The 21,592-nt window shown below is 53.8% G+C and overlaps 1 protein-coding gene and 1 long non-coding RNA gene across 2 annotated transcripts; one reads left to right on the top strand and one right to left on the bottom strand.

Moving 5' to 3' along the window:
* Positions 1–1,053: 1,053 nt before the first annotated feature.
* On the top strand, positions 1,054–1,476 carry LOC119515278 (uncharacterized protein C20orf203). The gene is given in 2 exon segments (XM_037811145.1): positions 1,054–1,243; positions 1,246–1,476. Coding segments are annotated over 2 exon segments (375 nt in total). The 3' UTR covers positions 1,431–1,476.
* Positions 1,477–6,346: 4,870 nt separating this feature from the next.
* LOC119516189 lies at positions 6,347–20,761 on the bottom strand. The gene is made up of 3 exons (XR_005213219.1): positions 20,730–20,761; positions 17,375–17,526; positions 6,347–7,472 (listed from the first exon to the last, which is right to left on the bottom strand). It is a non-coding gene; the product is annotated as an uncharacterized LOC119516189 (long non-coding RNA).
* Between the last annotated feature and the right edge of the window lie 831 nt (positions 20,762–21,592).

Below are 21,592 nucleotides of genomic sequence, written 5' to 3'. Positions count from 1 at the left end.
TTAGCCGTGTCTTTTTTTTTTAATTTTTGCATGTGTTTTCTCTCCCTTTCTTGACTGGGATCCTCTTGAAGGCAGGATAAGTCTCAAATTCATCCCCGCCCATGGTGTTTGGTTCAGTACTTGGTGTCCAGTAGAAACTCAACAAATGTTGAATGTGTGAATCCCAAGTCCCATCCTCTCCTGCCACTCAAGGGTTCCAGGCCTGGCTCTGCCCCCTACTTGGCTATCAACTTTGGACAAGTCAAGTAAACTGAGTTTCTGTTTTCTGACTTGTTTGTTTGTTTTCCTTAGTAAATGGGGAGTAATCATTTTTGCTCTACTATTCTCAAAGGATGGGCAGGGCCCTAGTGTGAAGGGGGAGGTGTCCTCCCCACGTCGGGTCTGACTGTCCTGCTCGGAGCACCAGGCCGCAGTCCCGATGGAGGAGAGGCTGGGCACCAGGCCACACCCATCCATGTGCACGGAGATCTCAGAGAACAATGGTGGACATTGACTGGGCCTTTGCTTTGGACCAGACACCGTGCCAAGTGCTTCCCTGGATTATCCCGCATCCCAGGGCCCCATCTGTACAGCGGGAGGGTAGTCCACTCTGAAGTTCTGCCCCAGGTCACGCAGTTGGTAAATGGTGGAACTGAGACTTGAACCCAGGTGTCTGGCCTCCAGAGCACATATCCTTAGCCACTGAACCATGCCGCTGCCTTGACGGGGCACGGGGCAGGGATGGGCAGCTTTGGGGACTTTCTGTTCACTATATAGGAATCTTCAAGTGTCAGAGGTCATTTGGTCCGATCTTCACTTTTCAAGACTGGAATCTGGAATCTCTCCTTTTTTCTCACATACATGCCAGGGCATCCAGGGCAAAGCAGGACCCAGGCTAACGCCAGGTCTTGGGTAGGAAGGGAGGAAATCCAGGTGATGCCTAAAGACACTGGCAGGTCTCAGCATCTATGATTCTACAAGTGGGCGTGGGGCCTTGTTCCCAACAGCCAACCTCTGCTTTGGTTGGACTCATTCACCCAACCTTGGGTTCGGAGGGAGAACCTAGAGCTCAGAATGATGCCCACCCACCAGCCCAGGCCCTGGGCACCAGCGGGCTGCTCCTCCCCAACCCGGGGGCCTTTATCGGAAAAGATTTGGGTTGGTGGGGAGGAGGGGAGGGGGAAGTTGGAGGCCCCGGGCTCAGGCAAGGTGGGTAGCAGAGATAGGGAAGTGGGGAAGGGGCCAAGGGGCCCCATGGGGAGGGCTGGGGGATGGGAGGAATGCCCAGAACCGTCAGGGTGGGGGCGCTCACCAAGCCCTCTCCTGGCTGGCCTGGCCCCCAACATGGCTGCAGAGCGTCTCCTGCCTCGGCCTTGCCAGGCAGGGCGCCCGCACCTTTAATTAGCAAGCAGCAGCCTCTCCCCGATTCATCACAGTCACTGTTTAATTAGCCCCGCACGAGGTGCCCCCGCCCCCCACCTCTCTGCCTAACCGCCTGCTGCTATCATTGAGGCTGCCTCCCCCTCATGGTTGTCCCATCACCCTCCCATGCTTGTTCTGCTCCCCAGAATGGGGGATGGGGTCGGGCACGCCTGGCTGAAACCTCAAGGAGATTCTGGGCTCCGATGCTTGTATTCAAGGCACCCAGCAAACAGCACGAGCGCCCGGGCAGCGCCAGGCCGGGTGGAACCCAGGCTGGACGGGTGGTACGCCTCGTTCCCCTCCTATCACTCGCAAATGGCTTTTCCCTTTGGGAGGTGCTGGGATATCTCTCCAGCCTGGTCCCTGAGTCCTGGGAAACAAAACTGTAATAACCTCCATGTTGCTCTCCCACCCCACATCTGGAAAGGGACATTTCCTCCTCCTCCTCCTCCCTGTCCCAGAGCCCTGCAGGCTCCCTTGAGAAGGCTGCACCCCAGGAGGAGAGGGGCCCAGTTTGGTTCCCCTCCCCAGCAGCCACATCCAGAGGCTCAGGCCCAGGCTATTGGCAAAGGGAGTCAGCGGGTGGTCTCAGCCCCACTTTGTGTCTGCAGGGTTGCCGGGGAGTTGAGGCACGGGAGGGAGCCCACAGTCTCTGGTTGAACCTCCCCACCCACCCCATCCCCAGCAATTCTGGGCAAAGCCAAGGTAGCTGCCTGCTGACGGGCAGTCTGGGGAAACCAGCTGGAGGCAGGAGGCTTGGTTCCGGGCTACTCTGTGGCTTCAGACAAATTGTGGCCAGTGCTGGAGCCTCAGTTCCCTGTGGCCGCCAGGTGCCTGCCCACCTGTTCTGCCCACCTCCCTGGTATGGACTCAGGGTGTGGAAGGGCTGGCATTTATTCTGTTACCCCGAGGGGCAGTTAGCATGTGGGGGCAGGGGTGTGCTGGGCCTGTCCACTCAGGCACGTAACATCTGTGTGGCCTCGGGCGAGCCACTGAACTGCACCGTGCCTCAGTTTCCCCACATTACTACCTACTTCATGGACTGTTGTGAGGATTAAATGATTGACAATGTTTAAAGCATTTAGAACAGTGCCTGGCAGAGGGAGTCCTCAGTAATCACTGGCTGTTTTTGCCATTAAACTTCCTTCTTTTATCCAATCAATATTTGTTGCCAGGTATGAGGGATTTGATGGTGAGTAAGAGACTGCTTCTCTGCTTTCAGAACTTATATTCGAGTGACGAGGCAGCTGAAAACAAGTACAACTTCATCCAAATAAAGCCTGGAGTTTAGTTCAAAGTACTGCACCAGAGTTAATTTCTTATTTTGACAAATGTGTGATGGTTAGGTAGTTGGTTATCATTAGGAAAGACTGGGTAAACAATATAAAGGAATGGTCTGTACTATCTTTGCAACTAAAATTATTCCAAAATAAAGAGTTCCTGTTAAAAATAGATCAGGGAAGGTCCTTCCAGGCAGAGGAAACAGCAGGTGCAAAGGCCCAGAGGCAGGAATGGGTTTGGGGTGTTTGGGGTACATCAGATGGGTGAGCAAGGCAGGGCAACGGGGACATGGTGGTTGGAGTTGAGATATGAGAAGCAGGCAGGGGTCTGGAGTCAACAGGATGTGTCAGGCATCTTCAGGCCTTTGTGGGGAAGAGGGTGATGGACCAGCCCCCCATGGAGAGCCCTGCAGGGTGGGAAGGGCAGATGCTCAGGGCAGATGCACCCCGGTCTGAATGCCAGCCCCCGGCTGAGGCACCACCCAGCAGGCTTGGGCAGGGCTGGGAGCTGGGAAGGGGCTGGGATGTGCCAACACTCCTGGGCCCGGACTTTACCACCTACCCGAGTGGTCCCCTACCCCTGAGTCATTTTGCCCTTTCAAAGTACAGGACGGAGGCGAGAGACTCTGGGCCGAGAGCTGTATCTGGCCCTTCCCATGCTTTAGTACCTCATTTTGAACCTTGCGGTTACCCTGGGGAGAGGCACCACCATCTTCACCTCTTACAGGCCAGGCAGTGGCCAGAGACGCCCCTGCGGCTGTGTGACAGGCCTGTGCTGAGAGGGAGGGACCCTCATGGCCCGCAGGGGGACGCTGGGGTCTTGTGGGAGGTGAGAAAGTGGCCCAGAAGGCGGGGCCCGGATGAGGCATGGCTGGGGCTGTGGAGGGGCCGGCCAAGCAGACCATCCTGGCTTGGACGCCCAAGGGACGGGGCCTCCGGCCAGCAAGAGCCCTGTGGGTCAGGGCAGGGGAGCATCTTTATACCATAGTTATGCAAGTGGCTTTAGTAATAATAATAATACACTACAAAGTACAAAATGCCAAAGATACACAAACAGCATACAGGGACAATTAGGGTTCCCCACACCTGTTCCCCATCCACCCAATTTCCCTCCCCAGGGACGACCTTGGGGCCCTTTTCTCTTGCATTTTTCCGGTGTCTGGTCAGCAGCATCTTGACCACAACAGCAAGCCTCCTGCCAGGAAGCCTTCAGCGCACACTCTTCTCTTAATCCTTGTGATAAACCTTGCCGTAAGTATACAAGCCCACCATTTTAAGTCGGAGAAAATCGGCAGGTTAAATCACTCCAAGCAGGCCATACAACTACAACAGGATTTGGATGCCGGGACTCTGATAGCATTTTATAAACGACACTGGGGCACTGAGAGGTTGAGTGACCATCCCTTGGTGACCCAGCTGAGAGGCGGAGGAGCCAGGATGTGAACCTGTTGTAGCTTTCCAGTCCCCTAACCACCATGCTGCACCGGGAAAAATGACTCTAACCCGAGTTGGCCAGACCTGGCAACGACTCCCACTGCTGCCTCACTGTGTGGACTAGAGCTCCTCACTGCTCTTCTCTGTGCCCCTGGCTGCCCACCCATGGGTGGAGGGAAGAGGGCCCACCTCTGGGTGGCATGAAGATGAGCAAGACTCAGGGAGGGGGTGGGGGCGGTGGTGGAGATTTTGACGCAGGTGGTGCCCGGGGACGGTGCTTTCCCTCCTCTCCACCTGCTGTTTCGAAGCAGGGCAGGTGGGATGTGCCTGCAGGGGCATCTCTGTCGAATGGGAGCTCAAGGTCTTCCTTCCCCACGGCCACACCACACCAGAGTGGACAGGCGAGGGGCCTCTCCAGGGGAAGAATGAGGGAGCCCTCGCCCCTGTGTCCACCCTCCGCCCAGGCTGCAGCCCCACAGTTTGCTGAGTCAGGAATTCTGGAAAGTCAGGGACTTGGTATCTCACTTGGGGAGAATGTCCCACAATGAGGGGGTGGAGATCATCAAGGTGAGGGCAAAGGGGTTTTCCAAAGGCTGGTGTGATGGGCACAGCCCCCGCCCCCCAGGCTGAGTGCCAGGACCCTGCCAGGTCAGGTGGGACGGGGTGGGGGTAGGGGGCTGCTGGGAAGGAGGCTGAAGCTGGTCACAGCCAGGAGTTAGCGCCAGGTTTGGACAAAGAGGTGAGGAGCCCAGCCCAGGAGCCAGCTCAGGATGAGTGTCCAAGGAGGTCTTGGCATCGGCAGGGTCGTCCCGGGCTGGGGGACTTGGCAAACTCAGAGCATTGATTTCTCTGCTTGTCCCCCAAGGGTGACCAGGATCCTGGGAGGCTGAATTGCCAGATTCTCTAGGACATCGACTGACAAACCCAAACACCAGTTTGTTGATCTACAATGTGGGCCTGACATTAGGGGGCCAGACTCCATCTGGTTCCCTTCTTCAGGACCTGAGAACCTGGGTCAGTAATGAGAAGGGGCTGGGGGGAGTGTTTGTGGGCGAGCTGAGCCAGATGGCAGCAGAATAGCACAGTGGAGCGGGGAGCCCTGGGATTCGGGTGGCGAGACCACCCTGGGGTTTGAAGCCCAGCTCTGCCACGTCTCTGGGCATGCTAACTCACCACTGGTTTCTTCATCTGTAAAGTGAGGTTATTATCAGAATTAAATGGGATCTCATCATACAGATAGACCTTCGAATATATGGCATATAAGAGGAGTTAGATAAATGTCACTCTTCCATTGACTAGCTGGTTAATCTCCTTTTCCAAACCCTACGGGGCCTGGAGGAGAATTCTGGCACTTGTCCTGCATTCAGGAGACCATCTGGGAGATGTAATTTGGTTGTCAAATGTTAGACTTGCTGAGACATTTACAAGGAGATAGGAGAGGCTATTTGGAACCAGCCTGTGGTCACCGGGCCTCCTCTGCAGGGGCCCGGAGGCTCCACATCCACCCACATCCCTCCCTTGCCTGAGGCTGGGCTGGCTGAACCCACAACAGCTTCATTTGGGAACTCCTTTTTCTAGAAGGCTCCTCATGGACAGGCATCACCTTCTGTCCTGACTCTGGGCTGTGGGAGCTGGAGGCGGCTGCAGGGGGCTGGAGAGGGAGCCAGGCCAGGCCAGTCCTAGGTGGACGGTTATGGACACTGGGCCTCCCTGCAGAGGCCTTGCCTTCTCAGAACCTCTCTGATCCGTGGAGCAGTGGTTCATGCATCTCCCAGAGGCTGGAAGATTTCACGGGCTGGTGAGTGTGAAAGTGATTTGAAAACTGGAAGGTGCTTCTCACACACGGGGAACGGTGATTTTTCCTTCCCATCTTTACTTGAGTCCCAGAAGCTAGGAGCTAGAAATGGCTGTGGCCCCTCAGTGTTTTGCCAGGAGAATGTTAAACTGAAAGAAAGGGGACTCATGGTGAAATAAATGTGGAAAATGCTAACTTCAACATCCAACAGGATTCTGCACTGCAGGTTGTCTCAGGGCCTTGAAGGGATGGTGTGAAGTTCCAAGGGGGGCCTCCCTCTTCTCCAGCACCAGGGCTATTTGATGATGGTGTCCATTTTTATTGTTCTGGAGCAGCTTGTGAGTTTGGAGGTCTATGGAACTCACTTTGGGAAATGTCAAAATAGCCTAAGCCTCCCCCTCTTCTGCCTCCATCACAGTTGGGGGTGATCTGGGATCCAAAGAAGTTAAAAGAATTCAGGGGGTGCTCTAATCTTTATTTGAAAGCTAAGATTTTAATCGCTGTTTTACCTGTATTAACCCATTTAATCGTCACAACCATCCTATGAGGTCATCACTGTTTTCATCTGCATTTTCCAAAGGGTAAACCAAGGCACAGTTAGGCTGAGACCTTGCCCAAGGTTCACAGCTAGTCAGCAGTAAAGTTGGGATCTGAGCCCCAGTCGCCTGAGCGAGGGGCTGCACTCATGTCCACCTCCCTGCCTGTCTTCACCTGGAGGCCCTGGGCACTGCCTCCAGCTCAGCCCTGCACACCGAGATCCAGGCTGAGGGGGAGCCTTCCTGAGCAGCTCCTCTCAGGTGTCTGCAAGAGCAGACTGTGGCTCCCATTTCACAGGTGACCGCCCTTGGCTGAGTTCTGGTCTAGGAATGCCCTGTGGGTGAGTGCGCCTTCCAGCCCTGTGGGCCGCAGCTCCCCACCAGCAGTCCGGCCCCCAAACAGACCTCCTTGTGGTCTCCTTTCCTCCCTTCTCCAGATGAGGCTCAGAGAGGGGAAGTAACTTGCTCAAAGTCACACAGTAAGTGAAAGGTGGAGCTGGGACTTGAACCCAGGAGTTGGACTCCAGAGCCAGGAGTTTTGTGACCATGGAGATGCCCTTGGAGATGTAGCAGTGGGTTTCTGGGGCCATGCCTCACCACATACCTGCTCTCCTCTGACCAGACTCCTCCCCTACAGGCCGCACCACGGTCCCATTCCAGGCTGACTTGCTCTCAGGTTCCCTGCTAATCTCCTCAGGCCTCCCTCTCCCAGCCTTGGGCGGGCCGACTGTCAGTGGTGTAAAAACAGGCCAGATGGGTCACTGCCACCAAGGACGCAGAGAACAGTTGCCATGGTGGCCTCTCGGCTCCACTCAGAGCTTTATCTCCACCTCACGGGGCAGGGACCCAGCCATTTCCTCCTTCTGGGCTGTGGACTTTTGGGTCTGTGTGTTCTTCTTTCCCTTTGGCTCACCAGCTCCTAGACATAGAGTTGTTTGTCCGTCTCTCCGTCCGTGGACACTCACTGGGCACTGGATGGCCCTCACCTGCCCAGAGGATGAGACAAGACTCCAGGTGCTTCGAGACCTGAGAAGAGAGAAGTGGGCCTTGGAGGGAGAGCATGTATGTGCATGTGTGCGCAGGTTCTGTTGGTGGGCTGCACGGCAGACGCCAGACCTGGGTTCAATCCTACTCCCAACAACCTAGCAATAAAAAGATAATTAATCCAATTTAAAATTGGGCAAAGGATCTGAACAGACCTTTCTCCAAAGAATATATGCAAATGGCCAATAAGCGAATGAAAAGATGCTCAACATCATTAGCCATCAGGGAACTGCAAATCAAAACCACAATGAGATATCACTTCACACCCACTAGAATGGCTAGAATCAATGTTGATGAAGTTACGGAGAGATTGGCACCTCTGTAAGTTTTTGAGAATGTAAAATGGTGCAGCCACTTTGGAAACAGTCTGCCAGTTCCTCAAAAGGTTAAATGTAGAATTACCATATTATCCAGCAATTCCACTCCCAGGTATATGCCCAAGAGAATTAAAACATGTGTTCACACAAAAACTTGTACACAAATGTTCATAGCAGTGTTACTCATGAGGGCCCAAAAATGGAAACAAACCAAACGTCCATCAATTGATGAATAGATAAATAAAATGTGGCCTATCCATGCAATGGAATATTATTTGGCAATAAAAAAGGAATGAAGTACTGCTACATGCTACAACATGGATGAACCTTGAAATCGTTACACTAAGTGAAAGAAGTGGGTCACAAAGGTCCAAAGTCTGTGTGAGTCCATTATATGAAGTGTCTCCAACAGGCAAATCTATTGAGATAGAAAATGGTTGCCTGAGGCTGGAGGTGTGGGGAGAAATGGGGAGTGGCTGCTAATGGGTTTTCTGCATGAACCATTCCAAAATTAATTGTGTTGATGGCTGTACAACTCTGTAAATATGCTTAAAACCTTTGAATTGTATATTTTAAGTGGGTTAGGTATATTGTATGGTATGTGAATTAGATCTCAATAAAGCGATTATAAAAAAATTAGGAAATACAGAGAAGCAGGAGAAAAAGGAAAAAAAATCATAAGGCCCATAATCCAACCACTTAGGGACCACTACTGTTCATGTTAATGATACTCTCCCAAATTATGCTCTATTGTCCTATGTCCTTTTTTCATTTAATAGTATATATATTGTAAACATTTTTCCATGTCAATAGATATACATCTATGTAAGAAAAAACTCCTACCTCCATGGCTCACGGGCTGCATGAGCTTGGGTAGGTGACTTCCCTCGAGCCTCGGCCTGTCCATTTGTGAGATGGGGGGACCACGGGACCCACCTCCAGAGGAAGCCCATGGAACGAACCTTGTCCATAGGGAGTGCCCTGGAGATGGGGGCAGCAGGGTGACCACATGTCTGCTGGGTGCAGCTGCCAGGTGGGGGGCAGCTCATTTCTGGGCTTTGCTGTCTGTTTCAAGCATGCCACCATTTAAAACATCCATATGCTAGAAGTGGGGAGGGGGTCAGGGACAGACCATGGCAGAGCCTTGGAGGTTGTGATGCTCCTGGGAAAGAGGCCACCCTCACCAAGCACCTACTGCCTGCCTGCCACGGGCTCACAGTGACCATCGTCAACCCATATTACAGATGAGGAAACTGAGGCTCGGGGAGGTGGAGGGACTTGCCTGCTTCAAATAGCCGACGGTGGGCAGGGTGCAGTCCCACGTTTGCCTGGTTGACAGCCATGTTCTCGCCACTCCTCTGTCCACCGAGGAAGGGGTAGTTTTGGAAAGGCTTTAGTTCTGTCCAAATGAGGGACCAGGTTGTTTTCCCACAGACCTGGGGCAGGGGTGGTGGAGGAGGGGGTGAGGAGGCCCTGCTTCTGTATCTCAGATCACCAGGATTCTTTCCCCTGGTGCCTCCTGTGCGCCAAGCCCTCCGCTGGTCTGTGGAGATGTAGCGAGGGCTCCAATGCCGTGTCTGCTGTCAGGGACTGGGAGGCCAGCAAGGTGGAAACGGGGGAGCCTGGGGAGGGGTTGGGGCACAGGCTCTGGAGCCTGATGGTTGAGGTTGGAATCTGCCCTGGGTTGTTGACTCGGGCAGTTACCTCGCTGCTCTGAATTCGATTTCCCCATCTGTGAGAGGTGAGTGTGTGGACTGAATAAGTCAGAACATCTCAAGTCGCTCAGCGCAGCAGCGGACACCTAGTCACCAGGAGGAGGTGGGTCAGTGGATGGAGGAACCCAGAAAGTGTGGCCTGGGAGAGGGGCCGCCACCCGTCCCAGGTGTTGTTTTTTTTTTTAATTTAAAATTTTTTATTATGGTAACATACATACAACATAAAATTTCCCACTTAAACCACTTTCAAGTATACAATTCAGTGGTGTTAGTTTCATTCACAATATTGTGCTACCCTCTCCACCGGCCATTACCAAAATTCTTCCAGCACCCCGAAGAGAAACTACCCACAAAACATTAACTCCCCCTCCCCCCTTCCCCTGCCCCTGGTAACCCGTAATCTACTTTCTCTCTCTATGAATTTGCATATTCTAGGTTTTTTAAAATGTGAGATCACACAATATTTGTCCTTTTGTGTCTGGCTTATTTCACTCGGCATGATGTCTTCAAGGTTCATCCATGTTGTCACATGTATCAGGACTCCATTCCTTTTCACGGCTGAGTAGTATTCCACCACACGTATAGGCCATGTTTGTTCATCCATTCCTCTGTTGGCGGACACTCGGTTTGCTTCCACCTTTTGGCTACTGCAGATAATGCTGGGATGAACATTTGTGTACAGCTCATCCCGTGTTCTGCATCCTCCCCAAGCCCCAGGTGAGGGCCTGGAGACAGTGGCTCACCATTTCCATATCCATTTATCAGAAGGAAAAAGGAAGGAGGAACCTTCACTGAGAAGTCTGCTCAGGTCTTCCCAGCCGGGCCTGACCTCCCTGCCCCCGGGTCCCGACAGCTGCTCTGCCGTCTCAGGCACGGCTCTCTGCCTGCCTGGCCCTGGGACTCAACTCCGTCCCTGCCTCCCAGCCACTCCCGTCCTTGCCCTCAGCACATCCTCCTGTGTAGGACTTCAGCCAGCTTTGGACTCCTGTGGACCCTGGTGGGGATCCCAGCCCCCTTCCTGACCAGCTCCGTGACCTCCGAGAGGGACGGCACCTCTCTGAGGCTGGTTCCTCCTCTGCGGAGTGAGCTCCCAGTGCGGGGTCAACAGCAGGGTCTGGGGTCTTAGCCTGGCTCCCCCGTGCTCGCCGCTGTGGTCCCTGAGCAGGTTACTCAGCCTCTGCAGCCTCCTCGACTGCAAGTGGGGATGACAACTGCACATCAAAGACCTGTGAGAAGTACCTGAGAAAATAAGTGTAAAGCACTCCAAACAGTGCTTGCGGCTCAGCCTTTTAGGGCTGTTGCAAAGAACACACAGTCCTGCCCCAGAGACCCCCAAAGCCAGGTCCTTGACTTCACACACCCACAGACATGCTGGCCCTATGAGCCCTTATCCTGGCCAGCAGACTGGGTACTCTGCTTCGTACACTTCTCCTGTAACACAGTGGGCACCGATGTCTGTTGAACGGGTTAAACAAATGACCCAATGTGTGGGACGAAGGCCACAAGTCTCCACCTCTTGCTAGAAAATGCAGGGTTCATTCCTTTGTTCATTCATTCATTCAACTAATACTGAACACCTTCTGTTCTAGGCACGGGGGATAAAACAGTGGACAAAAGAGACAAAAAGCCCTGCCCTTGTGGAACTATCACTCTAGTGGGAGGACAGGCCCTAAAGAAAATGATTAAGTGACATGTGTAGAATGTCAGTTTGTGATAAATTCTAGGGGAAAAGTAAAGCAGGGAGAGGGAAGGGGTCCCAGGTGGAGTCGCCATTTGAGAGGGTGGCCAGGGGAGGCCCCATGGAGAAGGCGACATTAAGAAAAGATTCAAAAGAGGTGAGGATAGTGTTCATTCACTCATTCATTCAGGCCGTCAGCTAGCATCGGCAGACATTTCTTTGGGCCTGTCCTGTGGCCTGGGCTTGGCAAGGGGTGGGGAGTTCAGTTCAGAGCAGCCCGGCCCCTGCCCCGAGTTGCTCACAGGCTGCTGTCTCCCAGCAGCGGGTGTGGGAACACACCCTGCCCACCCCGTCAGAGTCTCAGAGTCTAGGGTGATCAGCCGTCTCAGCTGGCCAGGACTGAGGGGGTTCCCAGGACACGGGATGTGCAGGAAAGTCCCAAGCAAGCCAGGGCGAGTCGCCACCCTTACAGAGGCTGCTCGGTCCCGGGAGGCCGAGAAAAGGTCAGCAGAGGCCTCCGCTTCTCTGAGATGTGGCACCGTGGGGAGTGTGGCAGGGAGAGGCTGTGTGCCCTCAGGCGAGCAAGGAGGCCCACCAGCAACAGCATGGGCGCAATGTAGGCCCGTGTGGGACAAGGCCATCCCCAGGGATCAGTGAACAATGAGGTGGAAAGTGATGATGGGGTCTTGGGTGTCAGCAGACGGGATGCTTGAACTGTGGGCCACCGGCCTCTGAGCAGGTGAGCAACTCGACAGGGTTTGCATTTTAGAAGGACCAGTGCTTTGTGTGCTACACTACACTGGGACAGAGGATGGAGAAGGGAAGATTATCATTCTTTGTTCTTTCTTTTGTTCACTGCAGCAGGCATTGAGCACCTGCCAAGCCCCAGCCCTGGCCAGGTGTCGAGGTGTCTACACTGGTTCAGCAGGACAGAGCAATGAAGAGAAGCAGCAAATGTAGGAGAGCATTAAGTGAAGAGTCTCGGTGAAGGGTAAAAAGCATTCACTACTACTTTCCATAGGCTTGGACATCTTCAAGAGGAAAAATGAAAATGAGTTCTAGGCCCTGTGTGAAGCATATAGGAGATGTCCTTCCAGCCAGCCCCTCACGGTCACCTGATGGTCTCTGGTGTAAACCCACCACGAACCAATGAGGGCAGGTGAGGTGTGCCTGAGTCCTCCGGAAGGAAGCTGAGGGCAGCCTGGAAGCTGGGGGAATTTGGCCAGAAGGAGAGAAAAGGGGAAAGGCATTGCAGACAGAGGAACAGCCGGGCAAAAGCACAGTGGCTGAATGTGCATGCAGGCTGGGCAGTAGGTGGTTCTGTGTGGCTCAGTGGAGGGTTCCCAGTGGGCTGGGGGCTCAGCCCAGGAGGAGGCTGGAAAGGGACGTAGTGGCCTCCTGGAGCTGGTCTCCTAGAATTGGTCTCTGCAAATAGAAGTGAGGCTGGTCTACTGTTGCAAAATCAGAGAACACAGGAAATTATTTTTAAAAAGGAAATATAACCCTCAGGTTAGCCATCCCTAGAGATAACCACTGCGAAGCATTTGATGCATTTCTTTGTATCTTTCCATGTGTATATACACACACATACACACACTAACTTAGAATAATAAAATAGTTTTCACCTTGCCGTTTTTTTTACTTAAAATTGCACCAGATGCATTTTCTGGTGCCATGAAATAGTCTCTGGAAAGCTGACTTCTCAGCATGGCGGTGACTCCAGCCTGTGGAGGTCCGTTTGCTCATGTGGCCGTTCCTTGTGGCTGGGCATGGAGGCTGTTTCCACTTGTTTGCTATAACAAATAGCACAGTGATAAACATCTTCCGTGCATATGTAGCTCCATGTCCACGTCACTGATGTGCTGCTGTTGTTTTTTTTCTGATAAATTCCTAGAAGTGAGATTCTTTGAAGCCCTGCTGGGCTCAGTGCTGGCTGGGTGGCTAGGGGAAGGGGTGGATTTCCCTGAGCCATGAGCGAGTCTCCACCTGAGGGTGGCCTGGGTTCCAGCTAGAAGGAGCTACTGGCATTTTCTGAAGGTCTCATGCACTTATACACCTCCAGGCCTTGGTCCAACCCTCTCCTCTTACCACCATTTCTTCTCCCACACCTTCCCTTGCACTTTCATCATTTCAGACTCCAGCATAACCTCCTCCAGGAAGCCTCCTGAGCTCCCCAGGCTGGGAGTAGCCCCTCCATCTCCCCACACCTCCGCAGCCATGCCTGGGCTCCTCCATCAGAGCTGCCGTCTCTCTGGGTTACAAGTGCCATTTCTTTGTCTCTGTCCTGTCCCTGAGGAAAGGGCCTGGGCTGGATTCATCTTTGAATTTCCAGCACCAGGGTAGAGCTGGCTCATTCAGGTTTCTGTAAATGTTTGTTGAGCAAAGGAATGAAGAGTTGGACAAATGAAGGAACAAATGAAACTGAGTCCATGGGGAAAGCTGAGGCTCAGACACTGGGCCCCAGCCAGCATCGAGGCCAGAGGGACGAAGGTATGGGAGGATTCAGATCAGTGCCCCCCAAAGTTAGGAGTGAGGACCCAGGGGGCTGGGCAATGCAATGTGGGTGAGGGGATGGGGCTAGCTAGGGGCCTAATTTGAGGAGACAGAGGCAGGGAGCACCAATGAAGGATGCAGACAAGAATATTCTAGAAGAAGAAAAAGTGTCATGGACCCTGGAGCCTCTGTGTTCAAATCCTGACCCTGCTGCTTATGAACTGCGTGACCCTGAGCCAATGACTTAGCCTCTCTGTGCCTTTGTTTCCCCATCTATAAAATTGAGATAATAAATGTTCGTACCTCACACATTCATTCGTTGTGCACTCAATACAATTTGTTGCATGTCTGCTATGGACCTGGGAGGAGAGGCTGAGTGAGCTGGCCATCATGGTCACGCATCTGGCAAGCTCTGCAGCTGAGATTGAACCTGGGTTTGCATGCCAACAAGTTCCATTCAGGATGCCCTGCTGTTTACCTCATGGGGTTGCTGTGAGGATGAAATGTGGTGCTGGCACAGAGGAAACAGAAAACACTTAACTAGCAGTAGCTGCCCTCATTGTCCACTCTCAGACTCTCCCTGACCAACCACGAGGTCTTGGACGGTGTCCTTACCCTCTCTGAGCCTCAGTTTCCTTTAGAATGATCAGCATCCTGGTTTGCCAAGGACTGGGAATTTCCAGGGCTGTGGGACATTTGGTGCTAAAACCGGGGCAGTCCCGGGCAAACCAAAGTGGTTGGTCATCCTAGTGTCCTCATCTGTACTGGGCACTGCCGGCCTCCCAGGGCAGAACAGAGCTCAGTGCACAGGAAATGCAGGAAGCCATGGGGCCAGAGTTCCAGGGTTGATTGCCTGGGTATTAAAGACTTTTGCATGCCGTGGAATTCCACACATTAAGAAGAATGCATTACTATAGAAGAAGCTATAAGCTACATGTTTGTAGTGCAAAAGACAAAGTCCAGAATAGTCTTTGTGGTGTGCTTCCATTCACATCAGAGGAGGGGGATTGAATAGGCACACGCACTTGTGCATGCTTAGCCTCTCTGGAAAGAGTCACATAAAACTGCTAACACAGTTACCTTTGGGAGCGAACTGGGTGCCTGGGGAAAAAGGCAGGGACAGACCATGCTTTTCACTATAAATCCTTGGGCATTGTTTGAATTATCTGAACCCTTGGTTTTCATTACCTGGCCAGAAAAAAAATAACCTCCAAGCTTCTGTGTGTCAAAAAGCACCCTGAACAAAATTAAAAAGCCAAAGTGACAGTGTAGGCAAAGGACCCAGGTCAGAACCCAGCACACAGGCGGTTCTCCACCACGGGCCCCTCCCCTCTCCCACCCATGACCTCATCGACCCCCTGGGCGTGCAGTGGCCACAGGTGGGCTGCTGCCCTCTCTAATGCAGCCTCCATCTGGCTCAGGTGCAAACCCGGGCTGGGAAGACACAGCTGCAGCCCCCACGTGACATCCACCCGCAGGCCTGGAGGCCTCGAGGCCGCCCACCTGGTTCTCTGCCTGCAAGCCTGTCCAGGTTTCACACACCTCTGGACCCCATGGTCCTTGGCATCGTACCTCCTGCTGCTGCTGCTGCTGTTGGGACCTGTTCGGTCTGGCTCTGGCCTGGGAGAGGGAGCCGTGAGCTGATGGAGCAGAGGCTCCAGGGACAGCCAGAGACTGCCACGCTGGCCTGACCCCACCGACCCTGCTGCCGGGAGCTCCCAGCCAGTCTGCCTCAAGTGCAGCTGCACAGCCAGGCTCTTTTCTTTTTAAATTTTTAGCATCACATACAGATTTCAGGAAAATATTCTTATTGTAAATCCCAAACATTAACAAACGTAGTGAATAAAAGTACTCACAGGGCAGTGCTTCCACCACCACCACCATCCATTTACAAACCTCTGCAAGCCACCTGAATAGAAATTCTGTACAAATTAAGCGCCAGCTCCCCATTCTCTAAACCCAGTGGATCCCCTGGTAACCTATCATCTAAACTGTAACTCTGTGAATTTGCTTATTATATTTAGTTCCTATCAGTGAGATCATACAATATTTGTCCTTTTGTGACTGGCATATTTCACTCAGCATAACGTCCTCAACGTTCATCCACGTGTCGCATGCATCAGGACTCCCTTCCTTCTTACAGCTGAATAATATTCCACTGTAGGTATATGCTACATTTTGTTTATCCGTTCATCAGTTGATGGACACTTGGGTTGCTTCCATCTTTTGGTAATTGTAAATAATGCTGCTGTGAACATTGGTGTGAAAATATGTTCAACTTCCTGCTTTCAGTTCTTGTGGGTATACACCTAGTAGCAGGATTGCCGGGTCATATGGTAATTCTATACTTAGATTCTGAGGAACCCCCAAACCATCCTCCACAGCAGCTTCACCATTTTATGTTCCCACCAGCAATGAGTGAGTGCTCCTGTTTCTCCACATCCTCTCCAACACTTGAAGTTCTGTTTTTTTAACAGTAGCCATACTACTGGGTGTGAAATACCTCATTGTGGTCTTGATTTGCATTTCCCTAATATCTAGTGATGTTGAACATCTTTTCATGTGCTTTTTAAATGCAATTTTATTGAGATATATTCACATACCATAAAATCATCCAAAGTGTACCATCAGTTGTTCGCAGTATCATCATATAGTTGTGCATTCATCACCACCTCATGTGCTTTTAAGCCATTTGTATTTCCTCTTTGGGGAAATGTATATTCAAGCCTTTTGCCCATTTAAAAATTGGGTTGTCTTTTTGTTGTTGAGTTGTAGGATTTCTTTATTTATTCTGGATATTAAATCCTTGTCAGATATATGGTTTCCAAATATTTTCTCCCATTCTATAAGTCTTCTTTCCACTTTCTTGATAATGTCCTTTATGCACAGAAGTTTTTTATTTTGTTGAGGTCCCATTTATCTATTTTTCCTTTTGTTGCTTTTGCTTTTGGTGTATAGTCTAAGAATCCATTGCCTAATACAAGGTCCTAGAGATATTCCCCTGTGTTTTCTTCTGAGAGTTTTATAGTTTTGACTCTTATATTTAGGCTGTTGATCCATTTTGAGTCAATTGTTGTACATCATGTGAGGGAGGGGTCCTCTTTCATTCTTTTGCACGTGGACATCCAGTTGTCCAATTGGGGGTGGCCCCAATTGTTAGAGAGACTGTTTTTTTCCCCACTGAGTAGATTAGGCAACATTCTATATGCTTTGTTCAGCACAGATACCCTTGTTTTCACTTAACAACATGTCCTGGACAATTCTTCATGCCAATATGTACAGATCCACCTCCTCCTTTTAAATAGATGCATAGTAGTCCATAATGTGTGACGGCTGCAATTTCTTTGCCCAGTCCTCTCTTGATTACTTCCATTTTAAATTGTTTCCATTTTTTAGCTTCCACAAACAGCCTTGGGCAGACCTTACTGGGCACTCGAGCAATTTCTCCAGAGTAGGACCTGGCTAAACCCTGGCACTGCTGAGGGGGATGTGCCTCACGTTTGTGACAGGTCCTAACGAACAGCACAGTCCAGACTCCCTGGGCTTCCAGTCAGCCCATGAGAGTGGTTTTTCAACTTAGGCCAAAGAGAACATTCCAGCCATCATAGCTTGCCCTGCTTGTGAGCGCAAAGGTGGCCTCCTACCTGGGGTGGTTTCGGGGAGAAAAGGAAGAACTCCTACCTGTTCTCCAAACTTCTCCATCTACATGCCACACGTTCTGAAATTCCTCCATGAAGGGTGCGGTTTGGTGAAGGCCTTCTCTCTCCGGCAGTCCTTTCACCCAATGCCTTATGTGTCAGGTCTCAGGCAGCATCCAGCAAAGAAGGGAGGGGCTGGGGGGTTGAAAGCAGAGTGGGTGCCAGAAGAAACAGAGCTGCAACAGTAAGGCCCCTCCTGCACCCCGGGCACTGCACCAAGCCTGACGCAGGCATCCCGGGTGGGCACGGAATTACCCCCATCCGACAAGTGAGGACCTGGAGGCTTCGAGGGAGGGGGTGGCAGGGTTCGCACTCAGGCCTGTACAGCCCCGAGCCCAGCCCTTGTGGTCTTGAGGAGCTAAGATGTGCTACAAGGTGGAAGTGACTACAGTGTGCAAAGCTGAGAGGAGTAGGGGCTGGAGCAGTGGGGGAGTGGAGTTCTGGAGAGACAGTGAGACTCGGAGAAGAGGGCAAGGCCCTTCCGGGTGGGAGGGGCAGCCTGAAGAAACCCCGAGGAGGGGCTGGACCTGGCACGCTGCTGGTAGTCAAGTCTGGTCTAGGTTGTTGTGCCGCGTTTCACCAGCCATGCTGTTATCTACATCTCTGGCACCTCCCTCACCAACAGCTGCACCACTTGGGCCTTCCGCACACGCAGACTCACTCTTCTGACAACTCAGGAAGGTGGACACTGTGATGCCCTTTTTACAGATGAGGAAACCAACTCAGTTGTGAGCTCCACGGGGCCCAGGGCTACTGACCCACCTCTGTATGCCCAGCACTGCGTCTGCCCTACGAGAGGAACGGATGGATGGAAGGAAGGAGGGAAGGCAGGTGGGCTGGGGGAGGAAAGGAGAGGGTCACTGTGCATTGTGGGGGTGCTGCAGGGCGTCTACCTTGGCCTCAGGTTAGAGGCAGGCAGAGGGCACTGGAGGTCAGAGGTCAGTGAGGTGGGGCTGCCTCTCCCAGGTCTGGAACCTTGTACAGGTGATCTCTCTGATCCTCCATTTAGGATGAAGTGAGAATAACACATGAAGAAACCAGGGACAGAGAATGGTGTGAAGGGACAAGAACGATAATAGAATGGCGGCTGTGTCGCGAGGCCTCGCCGCAAACCAGGCACTTTCCGAGACCCTCCCTTTCACCGTGTCAGTTACGGCACCGTCACTGCCATGAGTGCAGATTCACCCAAATGGCTGGTGTTGGCGACAGCGTACACCTCTTCTCCCTCCTTGTCTCTCCGGACCCAGGCTGCTTTAACCCCATGACCTGCGGGTCCCCGGGGCTGACCTTCGGGGGTCTCTCAGGTGAGCTGCCGAGGCGGCCCAGACCTTCTCTCCTGACTTTGCATCTAGAGTGCCCCCCTCCCCAAACTGTGTTCCACATGAAAACCTTCATGTCACCTGGACAGCTGACCCACCAAGAACTCTGGGGAGCATCAGAATTCACTGCCTCAGGCCTGGCCAGAGCCTCAGTTTCCCCATCTGTAGGACAGAGGTGGTTGCGGTCAGACTGGACAATTTCTAAGAGCATTTCTGTTTCAAACAACACGTATGTCTCAGGCCCCTGCCCCTCCGGCTTCTGTCCCCGAAAGCACATGGCTAACCGGAGTGGGGCCTGGCCTGGCCTCAATCTCAGGAGGACAGGGAACCACTGGACCATGGGATCGGCTCAGAGCTCCAGTTCTGCTCCTGACACTTCCTAGTTGCTGCCCCAAGTGATGCTGGCAAAGTTCCCGCCACTTAGTGGGTGCTGCATGACATGCACCCCTCTTCCCCTCTCCCTGTCTGGGCAAACCACAAAGCACCTCCCTTCTCAAAGCTTCTGTCTCCTTACCTCTGCAACGGCTGCTCCCCCTGGCCGCCCAGCTCCAGGGCTGTGGGAAGCTAGTGTAAGATGCTGGTTGGGAAAGAGCTTTGCAGATGGAGAACCCTGGCCGGTTGGGAAGATTTATTGCTGTGACTGTAAGTGTGAGGTCCAGAGGCCATCGGGCCAAGATGGCCCCTACCCAACAGGCCCTGCTGCCTGCTCAGGCCTGCTCTCCCTCCACCAGCGCTTCTCCCTGAGGCCCTGACGTCTGGGCCGCCCGCCGGAGCCAGGCTTTCTTTCAACAAACATCCTCCCCCTTTTTATTTTAGCGTGTCCATCCTCCACGCAGGGACCAGTCAGCACCTAGATAACCACGGTCTGGGAGGGGGCCCAGGCGGGGACCTAAACCCAGCGAGGCCGTCCCGACCCCTCCCTCTCTCTCACCCCCTAAGGCCAAGTGCTGTCTGTTCTCCCTCTTCATTTTCATCTCCAACCCACTGCCTCAGGGTGCCCTTGCCTGCCCATGGCCCCCACTCCCTCCAGCTTCCTGGCCCCCCTCTTGCCCCCTGGCTATCAGGGAGTCTTTGGAAACTGAGGATCTGGGCAGATCTCGTGCCAGATGCCATCCTGGGCAGCCTATTGTCCGGGGGACGTCTTGGCCCATGGGAGGCTCCAAGGGCCAGTGGGGCCCAATTGCAGAGGAGAAGGGGTCCCTGCAGCCTGCTGACCCCTGGCCTGCTGGAGTGACCTCCCACAGTCCCCAAGCCCCGTTTCTTGCCTGAACTGTACCCCATGCTCTTACCCACGTGAAACTCCTCCCATGCCCCTCTTCCTCTCAACCTTTGTCCTTTCTCTTGTCACCTGGCGCAGCCTCCCACCTCCCTCGGGCCTCACTCACACCCCCTCTTCCCCAGCCATGTCTGGTCTGAGTGAGTGTAGCCCTCACGTCACAGCCGCGCGTCTCTCTAAGGGGTCCAGGAGCCCCAGGAAGGCCAAGACTTACCTGCTTCTCCGCTGGGGCTCTGGGCCCAGCACGGTGCCCGCGCCAACGGGGGCTCTGGAAATCTTGCTGGACACCTGAATGAATGGACGTCGCTTCCCGCCCTCCCGTGGCCACCCCGGGCAGTCGGGAGCATGTGTGACCTCACGCTCCACCAGGCTGAGCTATATTTAGACCCCGGGCCAGGGCACGCTTCCGGGCCGAGGAGGTGGCGGGACCCACAGCCGGACCCCAGGGCCACCCCCTCCTCTAAGAGGACAGTGTCTGCGTGGAGGCCCGGGCTCCCACCCAACCCCAAAAGAGGCCAAGGAGAGACTGAACAAAGGAGGCTCTCTGGCTGGTGTTGTGTGTGGCGTGTGCGTTTGAAGGTAGAAGAAAAATAAGTCCTGGGCTGGTTGGTCAGCTCCAAGGGTGGGCCAGGGGTGGGGGGCAGGGGCAAAAGTGGGGCTTCCCGGCCTTCCTGCCCCGGCCCCCGCCAGGGCCGGCCAGCCTCACCGCCCCCCAGCCTGCTTGACTCGCCTCCCGTCCGTACCTCGGTGGGCATCGTGCCAGGCCAGGGCGCGGCTACCCCGGCGGGTGAGGAGGAGCTGCCCTGCCCTGGCTGCCGGCTCCCTGGCTCTCCGGGGCGGGCAGAAGGCAGGATGGATGTGCACAATAATTACCCAGCTGCAGCTTCCCCAGAGCTGCCGCCATAGCAACGGTGCTGGCGCCCCAGCCAAGCGGCCAAGTGGCAGGAGGGGGATGTGGGCGCTCCGGGCAGGTCTGCAGGGGGCTGGCAGGAGCGCTAGGCTCAGCCCCAGCTCCCTTTGTCAGCTCCCTCCCCAGCCCGCCCCCTCCCCAGAGGGTGGGGGGATGGAAAGGGGCTTTGTCTGGGCACTGGGAGGTTGGCACGGCCCAGGGGAGACTCCAGCAGACGCCCCATTCCTGCTGCCAGGCCCCGAGGGGTGAGGAGGAGCAGGTGCCAGGAGGGCTGGGGGCACCCAGGGTCTCTGTGGCCCCAGCCTGGCTTGGGGCATGCCGTGCATCCCGGGGCGGGGGGTCCCTGGATCTAATCACCCACCCTGAGGGGAGCTGTGTCATCAGGTGCTTCCCAGGAAGTGTGTTCCTGGCTCCAGCCACCCCACCCCGCCAGGACTCCTCGTGGAGCAGGCTCAGAGCAGCCTTGGGCAGGACTGGCTTTGGGTGGGGTTTGCTTATGGGGGAGGCCCTGGGCCCAAAGGCAGCCTTCAGGGACCTCCAGAGACCCACTACCTCACGAGACTCATCCCCAACACCCCCAGCAGCCTCCCTCCCTCACATCAACGTTCAATCCAACGAAGGGCACTGTGTTTATCTCCGTTTTACAGATGGGGAAACTGAGGCCAGAAAGATTATGTGTGTGACCTAAGGTCACGC

The sequence above is a fragment of the Choloepus didactylus genome, chromosome 19 (assembly GCF_015220235.1).
Source record: "Choloepus didactylus isolate mChoDid1 chromosome 19, mChoDid1.pri, whole genome shotgun sequence".
Classification (NCBI taxonomy): domain Eukaryota; kingdom Metazoa; phylum Chordata; class Mammalia; order Pilosa; family Megalonychidae; genus Choloepus; species Choloepus didactylus.
The sequence above is the reverse complement of the archived record's forward strand: the minus strand, read 5'-3'. Positions and strand labels throughout refer to the sequence as shown.